The sequence below is a fragment of the Callithrix jacchus genome, chromosome 9, assembly GCF_049354715.1.
Source record: "Callithrix jacchus isolate 240 chromosome 9, calJac240_pri, whole genome shotgun sequence".
Taxonomy (NCBI): Eukaryota; Metazoa; Chordata; class Mammalia; order Primates; family Cebidae; genus Callithrix; species Callithrix jacchus.
Window position 1 is genome coordinate 120,248,210 of NC_133510.1, and position 27,002 is coordinate 120,275,211.

A 27,002-nucleotide genomic window follows, 5' to 3' on the forward strand; every position below is an offset into this window, starting at 1 on the left:
AAGGGCAAGAGGGAAATAAATGGGCCATAACTTGAATAACCCCCAGATACCCAGTCAACCCTATTTTGCTCATCCATTGCTTAATACTATTTTGCAGTTATTGTTGGCTACAAGGCCTGGATGAAAAGCCACCACGAGAGGGCAGTATTTCTCCACCCTGGATCTGAGCTAAATAAATCTGGACTCACTCTGGTCCTTGATAGGTTACTCAACAGAAAGGGGCTTTTGGTGGGAATTCTGGCAAATGAAAGAAACACATCAGATCACTCTCCTGCCTTCTAGCCTGGAGTTGTGAAGCAGCCTGTATTGGGGATTGAAAGGTGTTTACTTAAAAAAAAATCTTTCTGGAGAAGAAAGATGAATCGTGGTTATATAATCATTTCTTTGGATTCCTTGACTAAACAAGACAATGTTTCCATCTGTCTGCTACTAGAAGGGCAGGGATATGCAGAAAGGAGGTGCCTCGCACATGGTAACCTCTTCTAAGTATTTATTCCCTGATGGAGAAGCATTCCTGCATAAAGCTTGACTTGGAGTGGGAAGCACTGATCAATTTCTGTTTGATGGGGATTGGACACAGCAGTTTCCTTCCCCGGGGAAATTGGCACGTGTCTCCAAAGGTATAAAGGATTGGAAACAACGCCTTTGGGAGAAGAGCTAGTAGGAGCTGGAATTGGGTTTGCAGGAAAGGTATTTATTTGACTAATTTTTTTTGAGATGGAGTCTCGCTCTATTGCCCAGGCTGAAGTGCAATGGCACCATCTCATCTCACTGTAACCTCTGCCTCCTGGGTTCAAGCAATTCTCCTGCCTCAGCCTCCCTAGAAGCTAGGATTACAGGCACATACCTGTACACCCAGCAACTTTAGTATTTTTAGTAGAGACAGGGTTTCACCATGTTGGCCAGGCTGGTCTTGAACTCCTGACCTCGGGTGATCTGCCTGCCTCAGCCTCCCAATGTGCTGAGATTACAGGAGTGAGCTACTGTGCCCTGCAGGAAAGAAGTTTAGAATGGGCTTTCCTTCAGGATAGAAAGGGTTAGTGTGGGTTGCTGAATGTTTGTTCTTTATGTCTGTGGAAGGCTGAGCAGGGGAAATTGGGATTAAAGGAAGGGAGGGGAGATTACAGCTGGCATGAAGTCAAACTCCATGTGCCAGGAATGGGACAGCAGTGGGGGCTGCCAGGGATGGTAGGGGAAGGTAAGACATAGATTGCCTTTTCACTTCAGCAGTCTCCTAGGTCGGGCCCTTTGGGATCTTGGTGCCCCCATTGTAAAGCCCTTTCAAAGGGGCCAGTGCACTTCCTCTTTAGCAGGGACCCACACTAACGCCAAGATATGCCCACACATAGTACATAAAAGAGATGTGGTTTTCTGTACGGAACACAACAAACAGGGTAGAACTGATACAACATTCCCTTTGCATCCTTGGGGACCCTGTAATCTGGGGGGGCCACTAGCATTTCTTCGCTCTTTCTGGGCACCACCTGATGTTAATTTGTAGCATTTAATTATAGAAAGGGATCCCTTCCCAGCATTCATCCTGAGAGAGTAAATTCAGCAGGTTGCTTCTTAGGGAGAAATTGCACCGGCCCCAATTCCTACTGAAGACTTGGCTGCCCATTTTTTGATCTGAGTTGAGGGTAATTTATTTGTCAAAATTACTTTAACAGGTTTAAAGCTTTGGAGATCAAGTGCAGAGGGCAAGAAGCCCGAGGGCCACGTTCTTCCCATCTTCAATCTCATGCACTTTAACCAGCTTGTTATTTCACCCCCAGGGGTAAAGCAGCAAGCCCCCTTTGGGGGAATAAAAAACTAACAATCATATAGTTACTTGATATTGTTTCCAGGCATCAAAGCTTTAACATTTAATCCATTTATATTCTTTTTGGAGATAAGAGTTTCACTCTTGTTGCCTAGGCTGGAGTGCAATGGCGCCATCCTGGTTCACTTGGGAGGCAACCTCCGCCTCCCAAGTTCAAGCGATTCTTCTGCCTCAGCCTCCCAAGTAGCTGGGATTATAGGCATGCGTCACCACGCCCAGCTAATTTTTGTATTTTTAGTAGAGACGGGGTTTTACCATGTTGGTCAGGCTGGTCTCGAACTCCTGACCTCAGGTGATCCACCCATTTCGGCCTCCCAAAGTGCTAGGATTATAGGCGTGAACCACTGCACCCGGCCTATTCATTCATATTCTTTAGATTCATTATGACTAGGAAAAACTGAGGACAAGTGACTCATCCAAAATCACCCAGTGGCAAAGCAGGAAGATCCAGGCTTCTTTGAACAACATAACTTCCGGGTCCCTTGGATGGTATTGCTGGAGGATGGGGCAGTCAGTGGATGTGGCCAAGTCAAGTGATTCTGGTGGGATGGGTGGGTTTGGGGAGGGGACTCACCCCATCCATTAGATGGGTTCACGTCACGTGAGGGCTCTGCTCACTGGTCTCAGAATCTAAATGCATCAAATTCTGGGACTGCCCCTTTCGTTGGGAGATAGCCCCTTAATCAATTTCCTACTCCTCCCTCCATGCCCTGAACCCTTTCTAACCAGAACAATTACTGGGCTTCCACACGTTTCAGGTACATGGGCGTGGACCCTTAATTATGGACACTTGAGGGATTAATGTGGGCCAGGGACATGTTTCTTGGCCTCGAGGGTCTTCAGTGAAAGAGGTGGAGATCTAAGGTTGACATACTTGCGCAGGGAAGAGAACGGACAGACCTGGCCCATCACACACAGGCATACACACGCACGACCAAAAACGTCATCATAAAAAAGGGGAAGGGGGGACTTTTGTGGCTGAGGGACTCCCTCAGAGAGCTTGTGCCTAGTTCCTGCAGCCTTTCCAGGGGAACCCCAGAGAAAAAAACCCCCACAGCGACGGCCATGTTCCAGTGGTTTCATGCACCCGTTAGTTGCCCTTGTCAGCAAGAGAGGGGGCAGGAACAGAGTTTTGTAAGAGCCACTGCAGATTAGAAAAGCATCACATTGCAGCAGGAAAACTCTGAAATCAACCCAGGAGGGCCGAGGAAACCACTGAGGGGCGAGAACCCGGACGAAGGAAACCAGGGCACAGCGACAAGGACGGGAGGCAGAGCGAGGGCCACGCGGGGTCCCAGAGGAAAGGTTCAGCAGTGTCAGTCTGCGCTTACAAAACCTGCAGTCAGCTGGGCAAGAGGGTCCAGTTAGGAGCTGAAAACCCTGTGGGAGGAGAGAGAGGTTGGAGGGGAGTTAGTGCTGCAGGGGCGAGGCTGCTGTGTTTCCTCTGAGTGCCCCAGGGCAAATCACCCATGCTCTGGGCTCAGGGGCTTCATCTCTCTCTCTCTCTCTCCCTTTTTTTTTTTTTTTTTTGACATGGAGCTTTGCTCTGTTGCCCAGGTTGGAGTGCAGTGGCGCCATCCTGGCTCACTGCAACCTCCACCTCTCACGGAACCTCAGCAAGTTTGAAGCGATTCTCCTGCCTTAGTCTCCCAAGTAGCTGGGATTACAGGTGTCCACCACCATGCCTGGTTACTTTTTGTATTTTTAGTAGAGATGGGGGTTTCACCATGTTGGCCAGGCTGGTCTTGAACTCCTGGCCTCAGGTGATCTGTCTGCCTCAGCCTCCCAAAGTGCTGAGATTACAGGCTTGAGCTGCTGGGCCTGGCCTGTCTCTTTCGTTTATTCTGTAGCCCTAGTGTCTTGGACAGGACCTGGCACCTAGCAGGGGCTGGTTTTGAAAGAATGAATGAATAAATGAATGAATGCTCACAAAGACAACTGGTCAGGAAGAGAAACATTTAAAAAGGTATTTTTTTTCTTTTTTTGAGACTGAGTCTCACTCTGTCGCCCAGGCTGAAGTGTAGTGGTGTGATCAAGCAATTCTTGCACCTGAGCCTCCTGAATAGCTGGGATTACAGGCACATGCTACCATGCCTGGTTCATTTTTTTGTTTTTAGTAGAGACAGGGTTTTGCCATGTTGCCCACGCTGGTCTTGAACTCCTAGGCCAAGTGATCCACCCACCTTGGCCTCCCAAAGTGCTGATTACAGGTGTGAGTCACTGTACCTGGCTAAAAAGGCTTTTTTTTTTGAGACAGGGTCTTGCTCTGTTGCCTACGTTGGGGTGCAGTGGTGCAATCATGCCTCATGTAGCCTTCACCTCCCTGGGCTGAGGCCATCCTCCTGCTTCAGCCTCCCAAGTAGTGGGGACCACAGACACGTGCCACCATGCCCTGCTAATGTTTAAATTATTTGTAGAGACAGCATCTCCCTACGTTGCCCAGGCTGATCGTGCACTCCTGGGCTCAAGTGATTCACCCACCTCAGCTTCCCAAAGTGCTGGGGGTATAGGCATGAGCCACCACATCTGGCCTTAAAGGCTTTGGACAACTCAGGGAGTTGTGACCTTAAAGGCAATGACGTAAGTCTTCTGGCCACAACAGTATGTTTTTGAGACTGCTGTGTCATTGTAAGGAGAAAACAAACAAGATACCAAATTTAGGAAATGAGGGTATGCCTTGTGCTACTGAAAAAAGAGACAGCTGAATCTCCACCTAATTTAAAGTAAAGGGCATAGGGGGGTGGTTTCCAGGTGTCCTTTGGTAGGGACTGGGGCAGGGAGCACTGGGAAGTGAGATCACAGTCAAGGATGCTGTGCCTTGGAATTCAAGTTCATAAGATGCAGTCCCAGTCTCCTGGAGCCTCAGCCTGTTTTCAGCAATTTCTAGAGGTTCAGTGAAATTGTCAAAATCATATGAATTGTAATTTGCGTTGACAAGAAAGCCCCAGCCATTTAAGGGGTGAGGAAGCCAGCGGAAAGGACACAAAAACTGAGTGCCAGACCTCCATACAGCTCCAGGGGTGAGCTCATTCTTCTCCCCACTTTCCTAAATGAGCAGCGTTCAAACACTTTTGTAGAAGAAACCCTGGCCCTGAATCTGATACTAAACCCCAACAGGTAAAAACCAAACAAACAAGAAAGATTTTTCTGATAGAAATGTCACAGATCCGGCTGGGTGTGGTGGCTCACACCTATAATTCCAGCACTTTGGGAGGCCGAGGCAAGCAGATCACTTGAGGTCAGGAGTTCGAGACCAGCCTGGCCAACATGGCGAAACCCCTTCTCTACTAAAAATACAAAAATTGGCCAGGTGTGGTGGTACCTGTAGTCCCAGCTACTCAGGAGGCTGAGGCATGAGAATCGCTTGAGCCTGGGAGGTGGAGGATGCAGTGAGTTGAGACTGTGTTACCGCACTCCAGCCTGGATGACAGAGCAAGACTGTCTCAAAAAAAAAAAAAAAGATGCAACTTCCCAGATGCAAGAGCCATTCACTAGTGGGTGACCCAGACAGAAGGCGGCACCCAAAGCAGCGGTTCCCTCCCACATTGGATGGGGCCTCAGGACTCCCCTGAAGAATTCCTTGAAATGCCAACTGCTGGCCGTACATGGTGGTTCACGCCTGTGATCCCAGCACTTTGGGAGGCCAAGGTGGGCTGATCAGGAGGTCAGGAGATGGAGACTATCCTGGCTAACTCAGTGAAACCCTGTCTCTACTGAAAATATAAAAATTAGCCAGGCGTGATGGTATGCACCTGTAGTCCCAGCTACTTGGAAGGCAGGAGAATCGCTTGAACCCGGGCGGCGGAGGTTGCAGTGAGCTGAGATCACGCCACTGCACTCTAGTTTGGGTGACAGAGCGAGACTCCATCTTGAAAATAAAAGAAAAAAAGAAAAGAAAGAAAAATGCAAACGGCTGCATCCTGTCTCCCGAGTTTCAGATCCAGCAGGCCTGGGGGAGCCTGGGAATTTGCATTTTGAACACATCCTCAGATGGTGCTGATGCTGCTGTTTTGAGGACCCCAGCATGGGAAAGCCAGACATCCCTGCCCGTTAGGACCTAGAAGAGAGGGCTCTTCCCGCCCCTCGCCCAGGGGTGAAGCCAGCTTACTCGTCGGTATCTTTCTTGCTCTCTTCAATGAAGGCAATGGACTCAGATCTAAGGCGGTTGGTCACTTCATACGTGCGCAGGGTGACTCCGAAAATATCCTCATGGTACCGGTTGTCATCCTGGAAGACAGAAACATCCAGAAAACAGCTCTCAAATGGCAGACAAGGGCTTGGAGAGGGGGGCAGACTCACCTGACGCCTGGAATGGAAGGTGCCTAAGGAAGATGATTCCTAGAGAGATGAGGCTGAAGCCAGTGTCCCCGAGGTACCTTTGATCTCTAAGACTCTGCTCAGCAAAACTGTCCTCTGGGACACAGGGCAACTATTCTCTGGGACGTGGCCCAGTTGGCAAAGAGCAATTAGGTTGCCATCTGGAAACACCGCTGCTACTCACTGGATTCTCAGGTGAAAAGGAGCGACGAGGTCAAATGGAAACCTCACCATTCCCCGCTTTCCTCCCTCCAACCTGCTTCTGCAAGTTCAGGTCTGGGGAAGGCTGGGTTTAGTATGAAATGCCATAGCCTAGGAGACCAGAAGAAAGGGGAGGAAAGAACCGGTGGCCACTTAGCACTCAGGGAACTCCCCACAGCTGCCCACCGTGGAGACGCCTGGGACATGCATGAGTTTCTCTGGAGATGAGCATCTCTGCTCAACGTTGCCAAGAAAGAAGCACAGAAACAGAATAACCTCCCCTGGAGTCTCAGAAACGACCCAAGGGCCGACTGACTTGCGACATCTGAGAATTTACCAAGCTATGGGAGCTCCTTTGGCGGGCAGTCAACATTCTCAAAGGCCAGTGTCTTTGAGGATCAAACAAGGGAAAAATGCGTCTCGATGCTGAGGTTGGGAGTGTCTGGCCAGCCAGGCACAATCATGCACTAGGTTCCAGCCTCCCTTAGTCCAGAAGATTTTGAAGAAAGTCACTCATCTGTAGAGTGGGTTTGTTTTCAGTTGGGGTACGTTTTTTTTTTTTTTTTTCGAGATGGAGTTTCATTCTCGTCACCCAGGCTGGAGGGCAATGGCGCCATCTTGGCTCACTGTAACCTCTGCCTCCTGGGTTCAAGCGATTCTCCTGCCTGAGCCTCCCAAGTAGCTGAGACTACAGGTGCCTGCCACTATGCTCGGCTAATTTTTGCATTTTTAGAAGAGACAGGGTTTCACCATGTTAGTCAGGCTGGTCTCGAACTCCTGACCTCAGGCAATCTGCCTGCCTTGGCTTCCCACAGTGCTGGGATTACAGGCATGAGCCACTGCACCCGGCTGGGTTGAGTTTTTAACTCTTCTGCAAAATCCTGGGGAATCTGTAAAAGTGGCTCTTGAGGGTCACACTAAAGAGGCTGAGTAGATAGAGGGCTCCACAGTTCTCGGATCTCTTTGTGCAGCTTCTGGGGCAAGAGAAGTTGGGTTAGAATGGTTTCTGTGTAGCTACCCAGAGGTCCACTCCCTCATTATTTTCATGTACCACAGCCTCCCATCATATTTACTACACCTGCCTGCATGCCTAGCATCCTTCTACTTTCCCTGTCATTGTTTGGGGCCACCTACATCCTCTATCCTCAGTGGCAAATGCAATGAACAGCAGCAGGGATATCATCATGGCTCCCCTCAGCATCAAGACAGTAAAGTGGATTTGGGAAAAGGGACCTGGGACACCAGCCTGTCACGCACCCTCATCCGGCTGATGAACACGCCAGCATCCTCCGCCGAGAGCTTCCCCTGCTGGGTCATGATGCGCTGGATGGCTTTGAGGACATCAGCAGCCATGGTGACGTCCCCACAGACGTAAATGTGGCCCCCTTGCTCCTTCAGGGCTCGGTACACAGACTCCGCCAGCTGCTCTTGCAGGATGTCCTGCACGTACTTCTGCAGGGAGCAGAGGGCAGTGAGAAGGGGCTGGGCTGTGCAATGTGCCCGCCATAGCCCACATCCCCCTGGGAAGCAGAACCTTATTCAGGGGCTTGTGGGCAGGTGGGATCTTTTGTGAGCTGATCCCAGGGAACAAGAATGAGGGACTGGGAAGAGTGAGATAGGGAAGGCGTGAAAGCCACTTGGAGGGTGCAGGCATGCATTGCTCCACTGTTTAGACAACTGAAGCTCAGCTCTGCCCAGGACCCTCCGGGGAGCTGTATAGCCTGCTTCCCAGAGTCATCCCCTGCAGAGGGGAAAGGTGGGGAGCATCCACTACCCACTCTTCTCTCCTGGTGGCCAGTGGTCAACAGGTGTTAACACCTGTACACTTCTGGGTGTGCAGCTGGTTACTGCAAGCATCCTATGCTAGGGTGCCGGGGAAGCCCTGGGCAGATAGCAAGAGATGCAGGTGAGGGGAGGAGCCACCAGCTTCCACTTCTGCAAAGCCGGCTGCTCTAACGGCAGCAAGAAGAAAAGGTGGGTAAGAGGGTATTAGGTGGGCACAGAGGGTGTCTAGTGCAGCTCTAGGGAACTGGTTTGCTCAGGACATCTTTAGCTTCTCCAGGAAACTCCCCCATGAAGCTGATATTCAGCTGGAACATGCTGGCGTGGCTGTAGTGACTCTTAAGACTGATGTACTCCCACCCCAGTTGTCAAATAGACACTGCCTGGACTCTCTGAGTGCCCCCCTCCACCTCAGTCGTCCTGGCTCCTTCGCTGGGACCCCCAGAGCTCCCCAAGATCCAATGGGAGCTTTAGTCCTGTGGCCCGTGTCCATTCTCATTGGTATTGCCTCTTACGGACTATGATGTTTGTTTATCTTTATTATTGTGTTTTATTTTTGAGACAGAGTCTCGCTTGTTGCCCAGCTGGAGTGCAGTGGCATGATCTTAGCTTGCTGCAACCTCTGCCTCCCGCGTTCAAGCCATCCTCCTGTCTCCGCCTCCTGAGTAGCTGGGACTACAGGCATGCACCACCATACCTTGCTAATTTTTTTGTATTTTTAGTAGAGATGGGATTTCACATGTTGGCCAGGCTGGTCTCAAACTCCTGGCCTCAAGTGATCCACCCACGTCAGCTTCCCAAAGTGCTGGGACTACAAGCATGTGCCACTGTGCCCAGCATATATTTATATTTTTATTAGAGATTGGGTTTCACCATATTGGCCAGGCTGGTCTCAAACTCCTGACCTCAAATGATCTGCCCACCTTGGCCTCCCAAAGTGCTGAGATTACAGGTTTGAGCCACTACACCTGGCTGAAATTTATTTTTTAAAATTTGTTTTTAAATATTTTTAATTTTTTTCTAATTATTTATTTTTTAGAGACAGAGTCTTGGTCTGTTGCCCAGGCTGGAGTGCAGTGGCGCGATCACAGCTCACTGCCGCCCTGACCTCCCAGGCTCGAGCTGCTCTCCCCTCTTGCCTCCCAGACGGCTGGGACCGAAGTCCCAACTGCAGATGGGTATGGGGTTTCCACGCCACCACGCCCAGCTAACTTAGAAATCTATTTTGTATGCCAGGCGCGGTGGCTCAAGCCTGTAATTCCAGCACTTTGGGAGGCTGAGGCGGGTGGATCACGAGTTCAAGAGATCGAGACCATCCTGGTCAACATGGTGAAACCCTGTCTCTACTAAAAATACAAAAATTAGCTGGGCATGGTGGCACGTGCCTGTAATCCCAGCTACTCAGGAGGCTGAAGCAGGAGAATTGCCTGAACCCAGGAGGCGGAGGTTGCGGTGAGCCGAGATCATACCATTGCACTCCAGCCTGGGTGACAAGAGCAAAACTCCATCTCAAAAAAAAAAAAAAAAAAAAAAAGTCTGTTTTGCAGAGATGGGGACTCAGTATGTTGCCCAGGCTGGTCTTAAACTCCCAGACTCAAGTGATCCTCCCACGTCAGCCTACCAAAGTGCTGGGATTCCAGATGTGAGTTACTGCACCCGGCCAAACATTTACATTATGGTAAAATACACGTCATGTAACATTTACCATTGTAACCACTTTAAAGTGTACAATTCAGTGGCATTAAGTACCCTTCTCAGTGTTAAGGGATCATCACTATCTGGTTCCAGAAGTTTTTCCTTTACCCGATGGAAACCCCACACCCATCGGCAGTCACCCCACTTTCCCCGCCCTCAGCCCCAGCAACCACGAATCAACTCTCTGTCTCTATAGATTTGCCTATTCTGGATATTACATATAAGTTGAATCTTATAATATAGGCTGTTAAATATTTTATTTTATTGTATATACATTTTTGAGATAGAGTCTTGCTATGTCACCCAGACTGGAGTGCAGTGGTACAATCTTAACTCTCTGGAACCTCCTCCTCCCAGGTTCAAGCGATTCTCCTGCCTCAGCCTACCAAGTAGCTCGAACTACAGGTGTGCACCACCATGCCTGGCTGATGCTTGCATTTTTAGTTGAGATGGGGTTTCACCATGTTGGCCAGGCTGGTCTCGAACTCCTGACCTCAAGTGATCCACCCATCTTGGCCTCCCAAAGTGTTGGGATTACAGGTGTGAGCCGCTGCACTCGGCCTATTAAATATTTTACATAGATATTTTCCCCACTCATGCTTTCTGAAGCACAGAGAAATTCATAGAGGGGAGATGAGGAAGCTTGAGAGTGAAGGTGAGGGGTTTCTAAGTGGGATGTGGAAGTGTGTACACACACGAGTGTGTACCAGTGTGCATGTGTGTTGGGCTGTTGCATGTGTGTACCAGTGTGCATGTGTGGGGGGCTGTGAATGGGCTGGGGGTTACCTTTGGTTTGTCTGGCTCCCTGGAGTAGGCGGTGTACAGCTCTCTGAAGACCCCCTTGTTCTTGGCCTGCAGGGTCTCTTCCTTGTAGATATGATCTATCTTGGATTGCCGGCACCCGAAGACCAGGACCATGGGGCAGGGGTTCATTCCTGGGGACCAGGAAGACCTCATGTCACCGGTGGCTCTCTGCCTGAAGTGTGGGGTGGCTGAGGTGCCAGGGATGGGGTGCTGGGAACTTAGTGTGTGCCATGCAGATAGAGTCTCACGAACACTGGGGCAGGCAGATGTATGCGTGCACACACATGTAACGTGCACAGCTGCTCACATGCACGCACATGCACACACTGAGGAAGGAGGTGAGTAGAGACAGGGTTTCACCATATTGGCCAGGCTGGTCTTGAACTCCTGACCTCAACTAATCCACCTACCTCAGCCTTCCAAAGTGCTGTGATTATAGGTGTGAGCCCCTGTGCCCAGCCACAACATACTCAACTTTTTTTTTTTTGAGACAGTCTCTCTCTGTCACCCAGGCTGGAGTGCAATGGTGCAATCTCGACTCACTGCAACCTCCACCTCCCAGGTTCAAGTGATTCTCCTGCCTCAGCTTCCCAAATAGCTGGGGTTACAGGCATCTGCCACTATGCCTGGCTAAGTTTTTGTATTTTTAGTAGAGACGTGGTTTCACCATGTTGGCGAGGCTGGTCTGAAACTCCTGACCTCATGATCTGCCTGCCTCGGCCTCCCAAAGTGCTGGGATTACAGGCCTGAGCCACCAACGTACTCAACTTTCTAAGCCTCTGCTTCCCTATTTGCAAAATGGAAATAACAAGGCTGTCGGGAGAAATGAATGTGAAACATTACAACCCTGCCTGGTACCTGGCAAGTACTTTATAAATGTTAGCTATTCCCCTGGAATCACGGTTCCATGGGGCAAGTTTTTACTGACTGATATTTTGTAATCATTCCTCAGATCAATGGAAAGGTTTTCATTTCTATTTTAGCTATTTTTCTGTCTTATTCACTGCTCTGCCCCCAGGGCCTCTTACAGTGTTTGTCACTTACTAGGTGCGCAATAAATCCCTGTTTAATGCATGCCACGATTTGGGTTTCTCTTCCTCTCTCTCCTCCCAAAGCCGACTTGCTATAGCACTTGCTCTTGAATAAGTCTTTGCAACAGTTATATAAGCATAACCATTTGATAAGGACTAATGACTATCTTTTCCAGGATATTGATTTTTTTTTGAAGGGATCACATCTTAACAATCAAAGAAATGTTCTCTGGGGATGGAATTTCAGGCTCTGGGACAGGTTGTTTGGATGACACCATGAACTTCACCTGTGGGGCAGGTTGGTGCGACATGCCCACCTTTTCTGAGGCAGGGAGGCCAAGGAGAGACACCTTCACTGTTCTCCGGGGCTGCTGAGACACAGCTGGGCCTCCCCAGGTCTGGGGTGGGAACCCAGTGGCCCCGGACTGTAACCCACCTTTGTGTTGGATATCGAATTGCCGCTGTTGCCAGAAGCTTCGGAAAGGGGCAATGCCGGTGCCTGGTCCAACAAGGATGCAGGGGACTTGGGGGTTCCGGGGCAGGTGGAAGCTGGGTGCTCTGGGCAAGGAAGAGGGGGTCAGAAGTCTTGCAGAGCTCAAATCCGATCAAGAACAATTGAATCAGGTAGACCAGGTGGCCATCTTCAGCAGACATACAATGAGACTTCCGGCTCTTCAGCCGGGGCCAGGTATCCCTTTTCAGGGTGGGAGTCTCACCGATTAGGGGAATTCCAAAAATGGGGAGTCCCTAGGGTCTGGCTATTCCTCCATGCCCCAAGTCTTCTCACTGCTGAGCTCAGCAACTTCAACCCAGAGTTTATCTACATTAGCACTACTGTCACTTGGGGGCGACACTCCTTTGTCGTAGCACTGTCCTTGCATTGTAGGGTCTTGAGCCGCATCCCCGGCTTCCACCCACTAGATGCCAGGAGCACACATGAGCTGTGACACCCAAAATGTCTTCATACATTGTCAGATGTCCCTGGGTGGCAGGTGTGGGGTGGTGCAAAAATCACTCTGATTTGAGTCACTTTCCTTCCATCCTCTTCCCTTCCCTCCCCTCCCCTTCTCTCCCTCTTTTTTTTTTTTTTTTTGCCGGCCCCTCCCCCGACCCCTCGTCTTTTTCTGACAGAGGCTGCTCTCTCATCCAGGCTACAGTGCAGTGGCATGATCTCGGCTCACCGCAACCTCCTCCTCTCAGGTTCAAGTGATTCTCCTGCCTCAGCCTCCCAAGTCGCCGGAATTACAGGCGTGTGCCACCACGCCCGGCTGCTTTTTTTGTATTTTAGTAGAGATGGAGTTTCGTCATGTTGGCCAGGCTGGTCTTGAATTCTTGACCTCAACTGATTTGCCTGCCTTGGCCTCCAGAAGTGCTGGGATTACAGGCCTGAGCCACTGCGCCCAGCCCAGAGCCACTGATTTAATCAACCATGAGGTCTTTGAATCAAGCAGTCACAGACTTCAGTGCATAAAAGAATCACCTGGAGACGTTCAAGGTGCAGATTCCTGGGCCATGCAGTACATCTGCGCTCAGGACTCTATGCCTGAAACACCCCCGAGAACTCTGATGCCAATGGTATTTAGATCATTATCAACGGTATTGTGAACATTCTAACCTCAACGGATGAGAGAAATGATGGGCCAAAGCCGCTCTTCAGGTAGAGAAGTTAATGATCAACAGAACAGGTTAACTCTAGGCTCAGCTGTAGCCTTTAAAACTGAGTTTCGGGAGGAAAGCTCCAATTAATGGGGGTGATTAGATTTCTCCCACCTCTAGGAGACTGGGACTGATCGGGACTGACCAGTAGAATTTGGCTAGAATTTCCACTAGGCCATAAAGTCCACGATGGTGGAGACTGTATTTGCCAGGTTTTCTACGATAGCTCCAGCATCTGGCCCAGTACATGCCCAAGATAAATGTGTGTTGCATTGACTTGACATTGACCAGAGGACTTGCCTAGCTCACTGTGCTAGTCTCATCTCCCTTCCGTAACAACTAAGAGAGATTCGGGACACTGGTCTTCCTCCTGTCTCACCCAGCCATCTCTCTAGAACCCTTCAGACTGGCCCACCTAACCCAACTTGCAACATCAATGTGCAGACTTGAGACGATCGCTCATTTTTCTCCACTTCTTACTCACCCCCTCACGAAACAGGGGACCACTTCGTCAGCCTGTATCCGGTTGAGCCAGGAGGAGCACACGCCGTGGTGAATTGGTCCTTCTCCATCTAGCAGAATAACCAAGGCAGTCAGGGTCACCCACTGCTCCCAAGCACAGCCTCCCCTCTCCCTCCCTCCAATGCAGAATGTTCCCAGGCCCAGTGCCAAGTTTACCCTTTGGAATTCCTCCCCAGGATCCCTCCTTCTGAAGAGGAAGAGGAAATGGCATAGCTGGGGTGACTTTGTCCCTGTGCAACTGGCCAGGGTTCTATTGGGTTGGGGTGGGTCAGATTCACATCTTTCCCTATTGAAGGGTGCTTTTGGTGGCTTTGTATCGGGCACTGTACATTTTAATTGCTTTATCTAGAAGGAAAAATACAGGGCAGAGCTTGGGTTATATGACTTACAACCAGCAGGGCATGACACAGCAGAGAGCTCTCCCAGGGAATGAGCAATGGTGGCTTGTTCTAGTTGCTGCTCTGGGGATACGAGGGGGCGCCATTGCAAATACCCATCTTGCCTCTTTCCTAATTCTGCTCAGGCTTGGCTCTGCCCCAGGGGACAGTTCACTTGCTGTTTCTTCCCCCAGTTTTCTGGTCTTGTGGGTGAGTCTCTTCCCAGGGATTTGGGATTTAGCTTGCAGGCAGTGGTTTAGGGAGCCCCCCAGAGGCCCCTTGGGGGAAAATGCAGAGGAGGCAGCTCTCCCAGTAACTCTGCCCACCTCGGGTGCGGTAGGAAACGATGGCCACAGTGAGGTGCACTTCATCCGGGTACATGTCTGGGGAGGAGCTGATGGAATAGTAGCGGGGCTGCAGCAGGGACAGCTGGGTCAGGAGCAGGGTGGCTGGCATCTGGATGGATGGGAACTCCTCCAGCACCTCCACAATGGTGGGGTTCTTGCCCCATTTCCATTCCTCGTACTCCTGCAACCCCTGTGCCAAGTAGAGGGAAAGACAAACTTGAACCCAGCTGCTATATATTTCCCATGAGGACCTCAGGGGATCCAGGAAGAAGGTGAAATAAAACTTGACAGGTGCAGTGGCTCATGCTTGTAATCCCAGTGCTTTGGGAGGCTGAGGAGAGAGGATCACTTGAAGCTAGGAGTTCAAGGCCAGCCTGGGAAACACAGTAAGACCCCGTCTCTACAAAAAGTTAAGAAAAATTAGTTGGGTGTGGTGGTGGATGTCTGCAGTACCACAGTTACCTGGAAGGCTGAGGTGGGAGGACTGCTTGAGTTCAGGTGCTTGAGGCTGAGTGAGCTATGATTGTGCCATTGCACTCCAGCCTGGGTGACAGTGAGACCCTGTCCAAAGAAAGAAACAAGAAAGAGAGAAAGAGAGAGAGAGGGAGGGAGGGAGGGAAGAAAGCGAAAGAGAAAGAGGAAGGAAGGAAGGATGAAAGGAAAGAGAAAGAAAGAAAAAGAGAGAAACAAGAAAAGCAAGCAAGCAGGCAATAATAGTTAACACTTGAACAGAAATTATTCTATGCCACATTTTAATTCTCATGAGGACCTTATGAAATAGGTATTACTATTTCCCAGTTTTATAGACGAGTCCCAAACTAGGTGGTGATGCTGAGTGAAACTGACCCTTGCTTTAGACAGTGTGTCCTCAGAATCTGTGTTCCGAGTCACTACACACTCCTGAAGTCAAGAGAGACGCACTCTGGAAGGGAGTCATGACTCATGGCGGGAGTGGCAGGCATCCAGTGCAGACCTGTGATTTGCTGGTTGCAGAGTCTAGAGATGCGTCTTTGGAGAGCTTGGGTCATGTTCGCGACGGTGAGTGGCAGCCCCGGAAAATCATGTTGGGGTGTGTGGAGGGCCATGTTTGGGGACATGTTGACAGCAAAGCCCAGCTGTAACCAGGCAACAGAGGAACACTCTGGAGCTCTGGAGTTATTTTTCCTTAATCTCAGAAGATGCCCTCCCTAGGCAGTCTCTGATTGCTGGCACAGAAGGCTCAGTTTCTGAGACCAGGGTGCGAGTACATGGTATAACAAAGCTTTTCCCCATGTTCCTTAAGACTGTCCTGGCCGTATTAATAGGCAATGGCATCCTTGACATCGTGCCTGCAGCTGCAGGAGCAAAATGGACCAAGAACCCTGGCCTCCCAACTCTGAAACTGACATCACCGGAAACTGACATCCGTCATCCTGTTGGTGCCACACTGGCTTCCCACAGGTGCTTCCTGCCAATGACCAAGCACAAGAGGCCCCAGGACTCCTCCAGGACCTTGCTGGGCCTTCCTTAAGCTGCACTGCAGTCTAGAACATTCCTGTCCAACCTTCCTTCCTTTTTCTTTGCATGGGGTTAGATTTGTTTTGAGGCATGACGGTTCTTCCAGCCTTATCTGATCCTGTTTTCATTTTCCATCACACAGGTGTTTCCCCTAATAAAAATCCTTGCTCATTTAATCCTGTCTCAAAGTCTGTATTTTTTTGGAAGAAATGAACTAATATATATGGGTTATATCAAATTCTACTGTTGACTGATGGATTGACATGGGGTCTTGCTCTTTCACCCAGGCTGGAGTACAGTTGCAAGATCGTGATTTATTGCAGCCTTGAACTGCTGGGCTCAAGTGATCCTCCCACTTCAGCCTCCTGAGTAGGTGGGACTACAGGCATGTGCCGTGACAGCCAGCCAGTTTAATTTTTTTTGTAGAAATGGGGTCTCTCTATATTGCCCAGGTTGGTTCCAAACTCTTGGCCTCCAGCAATCTTCCCATCTCTGCCTCCCAGACTGCTGGGATTACAGGCACGAGCCACTGTGCACAAAATCTACTTTAAATAAGGTAAAAATGGTGCAATCTAATAATGTACCAACAGTGCAATCTATGGTCTTTCTTCCTATTAGCCACCCTCCTCCATTAATTAAAAGTTGTAAGCCAAAATTATACTTGCAGATAGTCTAAAAAGTTAAATAACTTTGCAAAGCTTATGATTAAAAATAATGGTCTCCTGTTCTACCTCTGCCATCTGCTTCCAACTCCCCAGAGGTAACTACTTACGGCTCTTTTAAGTGCTCCTTCTGGTACTTATTTTCATATTTCTAAATATTATGCACTCACTAATGAGCCTCTTCCTTGCTGCCTACCATTCAATCTCCTCTCCTGGATGGTGAAGAAAGCTAAGCCATCCTGTGCTGGGGGCTTGCTTATTGGGAAGGACCCTCCACACTGGGAGGAGTGTAGGTGGTTCTCCTGGGTAGAATTCTTACTGAGCAAGGCTTTACAGTGGGCTGGGGCAGGCGAGCCCAGGGTTTCCTTTTTTTTTTTTTTTTTTTTTTTTTTCCTGAGACAGAGTTTTGCTCTTGTTGCCCAGGCTAGAGTGCAATGGCGTGATCTCTGCTCACTGCAACCTCCACCTCCTGGGTTCAAGTGATTCTCCTGCCTCAGGCTTCCAAGTAGCTGGCATTACAGGCATGTGCCATCATTCCCTGGCTAATTTTGAATTTTTAGTAGAGATGGGGTTTCACCATGTTGGCCAGGCTGGTCTCCAACTCCTGACTACAGGTGATCTACCTGCCTTGGCCTCCCAAAGTGCTGGGATTACAGGCATGAGCCACTGTGCCTGGTCTTGAGCCCAGGGTTTCTAAGCAATGGTGGTAGAGGCTACGTTTGGTTCATTTTACAATCAGAGGCCGCTGATCTGTAGTAGTCCCACCTGCAGCTCCTCTGAATTGGCAAAAACTCATCATTTGCAGCCACGTGGATGGAACCGGAGGACATCATGTTAAGTGAAAGAAGCGAGGCACAATAAGACAACTTTTGTTTGTTCTCATTCATTTGTGGGAGCTAAAAACTAAAAGCAAATGAAGTTATGGAGACGGAGAGTAGAAGAAGGGCTACCAGAGGCAGGGAAGGGTAGTTGGTGGGGTGGGGAAGTACAGATGGTTCATGGGTACAGGAATAGAAGGAACAGAATCTAGGCTGGGCGTGGTGGCTTACGCCTGTAATTCCAGGACTTTGGGAGGCCACGGCAGGTGAATCACCTGAGGTCAGGGGTTTCACAGTGAAACTCTGTCTCTACTAAGAAAAAAGCTACAAAAATTAGCTGGGCATGGTGGCAGGCATCTGTAATTCCAGCTACTCAGAGGGCCGAGGCACGAGGCACGAGAATCTATCCTTTGAGCCTGGGAAATGGAGGTGGCAGTGAACCAAGATTGCATCACTGCACTCCAGCCTGGGCTAAAGAGTGAAACTTTGTATCAGGAAAAAACAAAAAAAAAAAGAATAAGATCTAGTATTTCCTAGACAAGGTGACTATGGTCGAAAATAATTTATTGTATATTTAAAAATAACTAAAAGAGTGGAATTGGAATGTTCTCAGCACAAGAAATGATGAATGCTGGAGGGGATGAACACCCTATTCAGCCTGATGTGATTATTACACATTGTATGGCTGTATCAAAACATCACATGTACCGCACAAATATATATACCTACCAAGTATGCATAAAAATAAAAAGAAAAGAAATCAAAAAGCAAGAAAAAAACCTACTCTTTAAACCAAGGCATGGTGAGATTCCGTTTCTTTTTCTCCTAAGCATGGGCTAAGATGGCAGTAATGGAAGCTCACGGTTCCAGAGGGAAGGCAGAGTCAGAATAGCAATTTCGGTTGTAGCCAGGGACCTGTTTGATTCATGGGAGTCACTCTCTCTGCCAAGCCTTAGAACTGGGGGAAGACCAGCCACATTGGACCAGCCAATATGGCGACCTACTGCAAATAATGGCCCCCTTGGCTCAAGACTGTCATCTGCTGGAAGCCTAGTGCAATAACAGTTTTCAACTCTTTAATGACGCGGAGGTGAAAGGCACCCCCTAGCGTTGTGCAAAGCCTGGGGACCCACCTTGCTGAGGACCAGCAGACGCTGCTTCTCCTTGTCGCTGGTGGCTAGGGAGGCAAACTGCTGCAGCTGCAGGGGTGTTGGCGGCGTGGTGATGTCCAGGTAGTACTTGAAGGCCTGGAAGATGGTGCAGGGCGGGAGGCGGCACTCGTCTGTCCAGTTACTGATGACGCCTGTGGAGGTACAAGGTGGGTGAGGGGTGGGTGTGGGAGGGCTTGAGTCCAAGTTGGGGGTCTGGGTTTGCTCCTAGAGCAGAGGATGGGGCCAAGGGAGCAGGGTGGCTCCACAGCCAAGCAACCCCCTAGCTCTCCACCTTCCACGCCCAGAATCCAGGGGACCTCACATGTGCAAGAAGCAAATCCTAAAGTAATGAGGCAAAGGAATCCAAAAATTAAGAAAAAAAATGAAGAGAGAAGAAGACTATTAAAATAGCATGACACAGTCTACTGGCGTTCCACACGACGAGCCCCCAGCTGTGTGTGACAGAGACAAGCCTATTTTGGCCCCACGTGTCTTCACATGGTAGCAGCCTCCCACCCCCGAATGGGGTATTAGGGTTTGTCATTATAAACACTAACATTTATCTAGCACATTCTATATGCTGATTACTATTACTCATATTTTATATTATTATTATTTTTTTTTTAGACAGAGTTTTGCTCTTCCTGCCCAGACTGGAGTGCAATGGCTCAGTCTCGGCTCACTGCAACCTCTGCCTCCTGGGTTCAAGCGATTCTCCTGCCTCAGCCTCCTGAGTAGCTGGGATTATAGGCATCCGCCATCATGCCCAGCTAATTTTGTATTTTTAGTAGAGAGGGGTTTCTTCCTGTTCGTCAGGCTGGTCTCGAACTCCTGACTCAGCCTTGAAAAGTGCTGGGATTACAGGCTTGAGCCACCATGTTCAGCCTGAGTATTTTATATTATCAACTCATTTAGTCATTACAACAATCCGAGACAGTTAGTGTTATTTTTCTCCCCACTGAGAAAAATAGAAGCACAGAGAGGTTAAGGAATTTGCCCGAGGTCACAGAGCTCATAAGCGTGAAGTTAGGCAGTGTGGCTTCAGACCTTGTTCGACAACTATATTGTACTCCTTCTATACACTTTTCATCAAATATGGTCCCTATATATAAGTCTCTCCTTCATCAGGGATTTAACCCCAAATAAAAAGCTCTATTTCAACACAGAGGAAGAACTGGCTGGGTTGGATTTATTTTTATTTTTATTTTAGTTATTATTTTTTTTGAGACAGAGTCTAACTCCGTCATCCAGGCTAGAGTGCAGTGGTGCAATCATACCTCACAGTAGCTTTGAATCCCATGCTCAAGTTATCCTCCCACCTCAGACTCCTGAGTAGCTGGGACTACAGGAGTGTGCCACCATGCCTGGCTAATTTTTTTTTAATTTTTTATTTTTTTGAGATGGACTTTCACTCTTGTTGCCCAGGCTGGAGTGCAATGGCATGACCTGGGCTCACTGCAACCTCTGCCTCCTGGGTTCAAGCGATTCTTCTGCCTCAGCCTCCCAAATAGCTGGAAATACAGGAGCCCGCCACCACGCCTGGCTAATTTTTGCTATTTTTAGTAGAGATGGGGTTTCGCCATGTTGGCCAGGCTGATCTCAAACTCCTGACCTCAGGTGATCCACCCACCTTGGCCTTCCAAAGTGCCGGGATTACAGGAGTGAGCAAGCATGCCCGGCCTGATGCCTGGCTAATTTTTGTTTCTGTGTGTGTGTATATAAATGTATATATTTGTAGAGATGCGGTTTTGCCATGTTGCCAAGGCTGGTCTTGAACTCCTGGGCTCAAGTGACCTGCCCGCCTTGGCCTCCCAAAGTGTTGGGATTACAGGCGTAAGCCATCTCGCTCAGCTAGGATTTCCTAAGAGAGGGTAAGTCTCTCTTAAGCAGTGCCTTCCTAAGAGGTTTTCAACAGGCTTTGACTATTCGCTACTTTCACATTCTGTCCTGACTTTACATCCTCGCTCTTTTGTAAAAGTGACGGTCATGTATCATGCTCTGCTAGGTAAGGTCACTGCTATTCCTGTCCCTGACCCCTGAGCCCACCTGTGCTCCTGAGATGAAGCACTGAGACCCATTTGCCTTTGAAAGTTCCTCAATATGAATTTCAAGGATGGACACTTAAGCAGCTGAAAAATGTGGCTTCATTTCCTAGTTGGCCATCGAGCTTTCTATGGTACCTTTTGATTCTAAGAGGAGGCAGGATCAGACTTCGGCTGTTATTCGCTTGGTGGGCAATGGGCTGCTAGAGATTTCCTGAGGGGTAGTGGTGAGGATGGAAAGTGAAAGTGTCTAGTGCTGAAGTTCGTGTCGTCAATGAGGGAGGGTAGCAGCCCCCTTCTCCCAAAGGTGAGCCATCGATGGCTTGGCACCGTGGGCATTTATCTGCTTGGCTGGTTGGGCCAAGGTGGATCAGCCATGAGAAAGGGGAAATCTTCAGTCTCACAGACTGTCAGGGACAGAGACGCACTCTCCTGCCTGGGTTGGTGATTGGGAAGAGCGGATCTCTTCTTCCCAGACAGCACTGCCTCTGCAGCTCCCTAGAGCGGGGAAGGGCCCCGGGAATGTTACCTAAAGCCGTGTTCCGCTCCTCCAGCAGCTCCACTTTCACCATCTGGTTGACAGGGGGCGTGTCCTCCAGCCGCTCCATCAGGGCATTCACGAGGTCCTCATGGTTGCCAGGGAAGACACCCAGGTGGTCCCCAGGCTGGTACTGCAACTCCTGACTCCCGTTGGTGTGGAGACGCACGAAGATGGTCGAGCGGCTGCAGGAAATTGCAGGCGAACCTTAGGACAAGGGCCACCAGCTACGTCCCCCTTTTCTCTGCTCTTTTGTCTGTCCTTGTTGGCTGCAATTCTCCTCCTCCCATTCTTGCAGAGACCTGTGCTGATCAAGCCTGTGCCCCTATCATTCTATTACTATTATTATTATTTTGGTAAGATAGGGTCTTGCTCTGTCGCCCTGGCTGGAGTGCAGTGGCATGATCACGGCTCACTGAAGCCTCGATCTCCCAAGCTCAAGGAATTAGCTGGGTGTTGTGGCCTCAGCCTCCCCAGTAGCTGGGACTACAGGCACGCGCCGTCATGCCTGGCTAATTTTGGAATTTTTTGTACAGATGGGATTTCCCTATGTGGCCCAGGCTGGTCTCAAACTTGTGAGCTGAAGCAATCTTCCCACCTCGGCCTTCCAAAGTGCTAGGATTACAGGTAAGGGCCAGTGCCCAGCCATCATTCTTCACTGAGGTTTTCAAGGTCACCAGTGAACTCCTTACTGCAATACCAATGGCTGCTTCCTGGGGCTCAACTGGATCTGGAAGCAGTATTGGGCCTGGCTCTTCACTCTCTCCTTCTTAATTCCCTTCTTTAGGATTCTAGCTCCCCATTCTCAGTACTAACAGGGGTCCTCTCAAGGTCTAGCACCTCACTGGGACCACAGGCTGTGGTGTCTCCAATCTGTGAAATTCTGTCTTTCCTAGGAATTCCCCGCCCCACCCACTGTGGCTACCAGGGCTCCTCCTGTCGTCTCGGTAAAGGCAAAAGGACTTGGCTCTAAGCTCGGGTTCCTCCTATGCATAAATTCACCAATATTACAAAATTGAGAGATCCAAAAAGCAAACACGGAACAAGTCATTGATGCTTGCAAGGTTATACCTTTCTCATTGATTTTTGTGTTTCACGTTCAGGAGGCCTGTGCTAATCAAACAGCTTTCAAGAATAAACTCTCGGAATATGATTATTCTGGTCTTCTAAAAAGTTTCAGTACAGGCTGGGTACGGTGGCTCATGCCTCTAATCCCAGCACTTTGGGAGACCGAGGTGAGCGGATCACCTGAGGTCAGGAGTTCGAGACAGCCTGGCCAACATGGTGAAACCCCGTCTCTACTAAAAATACAAATATTAGCTGAGTGTTGTGGCATGTGCCTGTAATCCCAGCTACTCGGGAGGCTGAGGCAGGAGAATCATTTGAATCCAGGAGGTGGAGGATGCAGTGAGCCGAGACTGCACCACTGCATTCCAGCCTGGGCAACAGAGTGAGATTCTGTCTCAAAAAAAAAAAAAAAGTTTCAGTACAGATATACTGCATTTCACACAATACCTGCAAACTCTAGGATCAATCACACTTTGAGAAATCAAATCCTTTGCACCCTTTGAGCTATGATTGCTTTTTTGGATCTGCTTATTCTTCATTGCCAATTAGTTTTCAGTGGCTAGAGATGCTTGATATTCAACATGAAGTTTCTATGTTCTCTATGGTACATAAATCAACACTTGAATAGCCCAATGGGACTCGCTATTTAAAGGAGTTTTGGCTCAACCAAGAACCCTTTTGTGCTACAAATAGCCACCATTGTTAAAAACAGTTGAGTGGGCACATTATTTTGGGGGAGGAAGGAGTGTCAAGTATTTTCCTGAAGCAAGGCATCCCCGCCTTTAGCAAAGTGGGGAACTTGGTGACCATAACTGTGATGGCGGTACTAGGGTCTGGGGTCCCACTGTCCCTCCCTGGGCAGATCTTGCCCTGTCTGGGAACTCTCATGACTGCGCCTTCTCTGAGCTCACTCGGGTCTTTGGTTCCTGGGGAGCAAAAGACATTACCTCCAAAGAGCTGCAGGAAGGAAGTAACAGAGGCCGTGGCCAGCAGGGGGCACTGTGGGGCTTCTAATTCGGGATCCTCCTTGGCCTACCCAGAGGAAGCCTTTGAAAGGCCCGCAAATCAATTCCCGCTTTCTTCCCAGATCATCATGATTTGTACAAAATAGAAATGCAGAGGACCCAAACTTGCTGAGCTAGCTCACGAGCACAGCCACCTCCCCCCAAGTCCTCTTGAACGAGGCAGAGGGTGGCCGTGCAGACAAGGAGAAGGATGGGAACGTGGCTGACAGGTGGGCTAGAAGGCGGGTCCAGGCTCTGGCCCTGCTGGGAGTTTAATCAAGGGGACTCTGCAGGCTACTTGCTGAGAACCTTGGCATTAAATGGCTGTGGGGCCCCAGGGCACCTTGCTGGGCATGTCTCTGATGCTTTGCTGGGAGGTCGAATCTCTGGGGGATAGCATTGGCTCAGAAACCAATTGTCTGAAATCTCAGTTCTGCTGAGCTTTTTCTTTTTCTTTTTTTTTTTTTGAGATGGAGTTTTATTCTTGTTGCCCAGGCTGGAGTGCAATGGCATGTGATCTCGGCTCACCACAACCTCTGCCTTCCGGGTTCAAGAGATTCTCTTACTTCAGCCTCCCAAGTAGCTGGGATTACAGGATTTGCATCACCATGCCCAATTATTATTATTATTATTTTGTTTTTTAGTAGAGATGGGGTTTGTCTATGTTGGTCAGGCTGGTCTTGAACTCTCGACCTCAGGTGATCCACCCACCTCAGCCTCCCAAAGTGCTGGGATTACAGGTGTGAGCTACTGTGCCCAGCCTGCTGAGCTTTCTAAGCAGATAATTTATTATTATCATTATTAAGAGGAGTCTCACTCTGTTGCCCAGGCTGGAATGCAGTGGCATACTCTTAGCTCACTGCAACTTCTGCCTCCTGGATTCAAACAATTGTTCTGCCTCAGACTCCTGAGTAGCTGGGATTACAGGCATCTGCCACCATGCTCGGCTAGTTTTTGTATTTTTAGCAGAGACAGATTTTAACCATCACAGCCAGGGTGGTCTCGAACTCTGGATCTCAGTTGATCTCCCAAAGTGCTGGGATTACAGGTGTAAGCCGCTTCACCTGGCCTATTTTTAAACGTTTTCTTAAAGCTTGGGACACTGAGAAGTACAGGGAGAGGGGAAGAGGCAATGGAACAGCAGCAGCCATGTGGGCCCTATTCCCTTCTCCCATGAGTGTCCCCTCTGTGTGATTTCCAGCCACATCCAGAAGTGAGACAGACAGACACACACACACACACACACACACACACACACACACACACACCCCTTCATTTGGCAGTGGCTCAATGATAGGTTTGCAGATAAAATAATAATTTGCTAATGTCCAGCATTAAATGGAAAAAAAAAAACCCAGAAAATGTGCATTCTTCAATGAAAAGAGTAAATATTGTCAGCTGTGAACTGCTCAAGTTAATGAAGTTCATTCATTCTACACATGTATATTGTGTATCAGGCACTGTTCTAGGCACTGATGACGGAATGATAGAGAAGGATGGCAAAATGCTGTGTTCTCATTGAGAAGTCATTTAAAAGAGCTCAAGTGGGGTTGGTGACGTGGATGAGTGGGTGGTGATGGGCTGAGAGGAGTTGGCTATGTCAGATAGGACGGTCAGGGAGACTGGCGGAGGAGACAGTCTGGCGATCTGACACTTAAGCAGAGACCAACAAAGACTTGCAGGCACAGCATTCCCGGGATAGGGAAGAGCACGTTCAAAGGCCCAGAGGCAGAGAAAAGGCAGCATGTTCAAGGAGGGGAAAGAAGGCTGGAGTGTTTGTTTGGAGGGTGGGAGGGGTGGATCACAAGAGCCTCATGATGACCTGTCATGGCAAGGAGTTTGGAAGTTTCCTGAAGTCCAGCAGGAGACCACCAGATGCTGTGAAGCAGGGAGTGATGGCCTTCAATTTACGGTTTTAAAAGATTCCTCTGTCTGAGGACCTGCTTGCATAGAAAAAGATTAGGGTGGGGGCGGCCAGAAATTCACATCCTATACAAGTGGGACACCTAGTCCTAACCAGTTTTTCTCGCCCTATGCAAATGGCACACCTGGTTCAACCAATCTTTTGCACCCTATGTAAATCAAATACTGCCTCCTCACCCAGGCACCTGTAAAACTCTGTATTTCACTGTGGATCTGACAACCCTTTCTCCGGGACCCCTCTCTGCAGCAGAGAGCTCTTTCTTTCACCTATTAAACTTCCACTCTTAACCTCAAAAAGAAAATAAATAAAAATAAAAAGAAAGAAAGGAAAGATTCCTCTGTCTGGTTTTTGGAAAATGATCTTTTTAGAGAAGAGTTCAGAAACCAAGATACAAGTTGGGTGGCTATTCTAGTCACTCAGATCAGAGATGCCCATGGCTCCACTCCAGGTCTTGGGTCAGAGATGTAGTTGAAAGACAAGGCCAAGGGCATCTGCTGAGGGACTGCATGACCCGTGCAAGGGAGAGAGGAGTGAGGATGACGCTGGAGGTTTTGGCTGAAGCCACATGTTGATGTCCTTGGTTGAGATGGGGAAGACTGGAGAGAAGCGGTTTTACTTGAGGAAGAGATGAGACTGAAGCGTTCTTCTGATCAAGAACTCACCATTGTAATGCTGCCACTCTCCCAAACATCCCAGTGCTGACCTTGACTTCTGCTGTTCTTTCTTCCTGACCCCCCACTTCTGCCTTTCTAAAGCCCACCCTCCCTGAAGAGGTTCATCTCAAGTCCTGTGTTCCCCTCTTCCTCCTGACTTCGAGGACTTAGCGACTACACCCAACACATTAGCGATCCATTATGCTCCCTCTTCCGTGTCATTTGCTAATTGTATGTGCATTAGAAAATTTATTTCTAGGCTGTGATGGTGAGCAGTCACTTTTCTCTTTAGATTTTCAAGGATCATCCTCAAAAGGCTGCCTATTTCCTCATATGCACTTTGCCTGCAATTAATGGTTTCTCTCAGGAGGATTAGTGATATCTTGGTTATGGCCTTTTGGGTCAAATAGCCCAACTGCAGCCTTGGGTAGGAGAAAATGGGAGAGTCATGCTTTTCTACTCAATTATCCTTCCTCTTTTTCTTCTTCTTTTTTTTTTTAAATAAACCTTATGAAGCTGGAAATGGTATTAAGCTTACAAATAGGTAGTGCTTTTAAAGCACTTTAAGCTTGAAAATACAGAACATGCTTTTAGAGAGACAAAAACAGAGGCACAATTGGGTCCTCGTTGTGCTAATTCATAACCGATTTGAAGTCTACACTGCCATTTCTAACCTTGTTTGGAATATTCTCTGGTTAGTCACTTTTAGGCCCGTAGCTTAGAGTCAGGTACCCTTCTGCATTGGCGGGGGTGGGGGCTGATTTGGAGACTTTTGGTTCCACTTAGCATCAAAAAATTTGGAAGTTTCCTGCTACTTATGTACTATGGCTTTGGGAATAAATTCCGTAAGCTGGGCTTTCATAGTTTGTTGCTGAAAGAAACTTCCAGTAGATTATTAGACCTTCTCATGCAATGCTACTTAAATCATCCTTTCCCATAGGACAGAAATAAGTAGTAAGAGATGTATTTCAACTAGAGTCCCTCTCTATGTCGGAGGCCATTATGCTGTGAACTGCACTTAACTAATTATTCAGAGATTAACTTCCCACTCCATTTCTTTCATGTTTGGGGCTCTAAGAATGTGGGAGTCC

The 27,002-nt window shown here is 48.8% G+C and overlaps 1 protein-coding gene across 11 annotated transcripts in view; it reads right to left on the reverse strand.

Moving 5' to 3' along the window:
• Positions 1–1,620: 1,620 nt before the first annotated feature.
• NOS1 (nitric oxide synthase 1) overlaps positions 1,621–27,002 on the reverse strand; it is a 230,922-nt gene continuing 205,540 nt past the window's right edge. For all 11 annotated transcript variants that reach the window (XM_035257768.3, XM_078337402.1, XM_035257765.3 and 8 more), the window contains 9 exons: positions 21,254–21,447; positions 18,665–18,834; positions 14,534–14,744; positions 13,793–13,880; positions 12,089–12,210; positions 10,604–10,752; positions 7,598–7,792; positions 5,931–6,049; positions 1,621–3,202 (listed from right to left, as the gene is read on the reverse strand). In XM_035257768.3, coding sequence (XP_035113659.2) covers positions 3,187–3,202; positions 5,931–6,049; positions 7,598–7,792; positions 10,604–10,752; positions 12,089–12,210; positions 13,793–13,880; positions 14,534–14,744; positions 18,665–18,834; positions 21,254–21,447 — 1,264 coding nt within the window. In that variant the 3' untranslated portion in view covers positions 1,621–3,186. The remainder of the gene's footprint in view (positions 3,203–5,930; positions 6,050–7,597; positions 7,793–10,603; positions 10,753–12,088; positions 12,211–13,792; positions 13,881–14,533; positions 14,745–18,664; positions 18,835–21,253; positions 21,448–27,002) is intronic.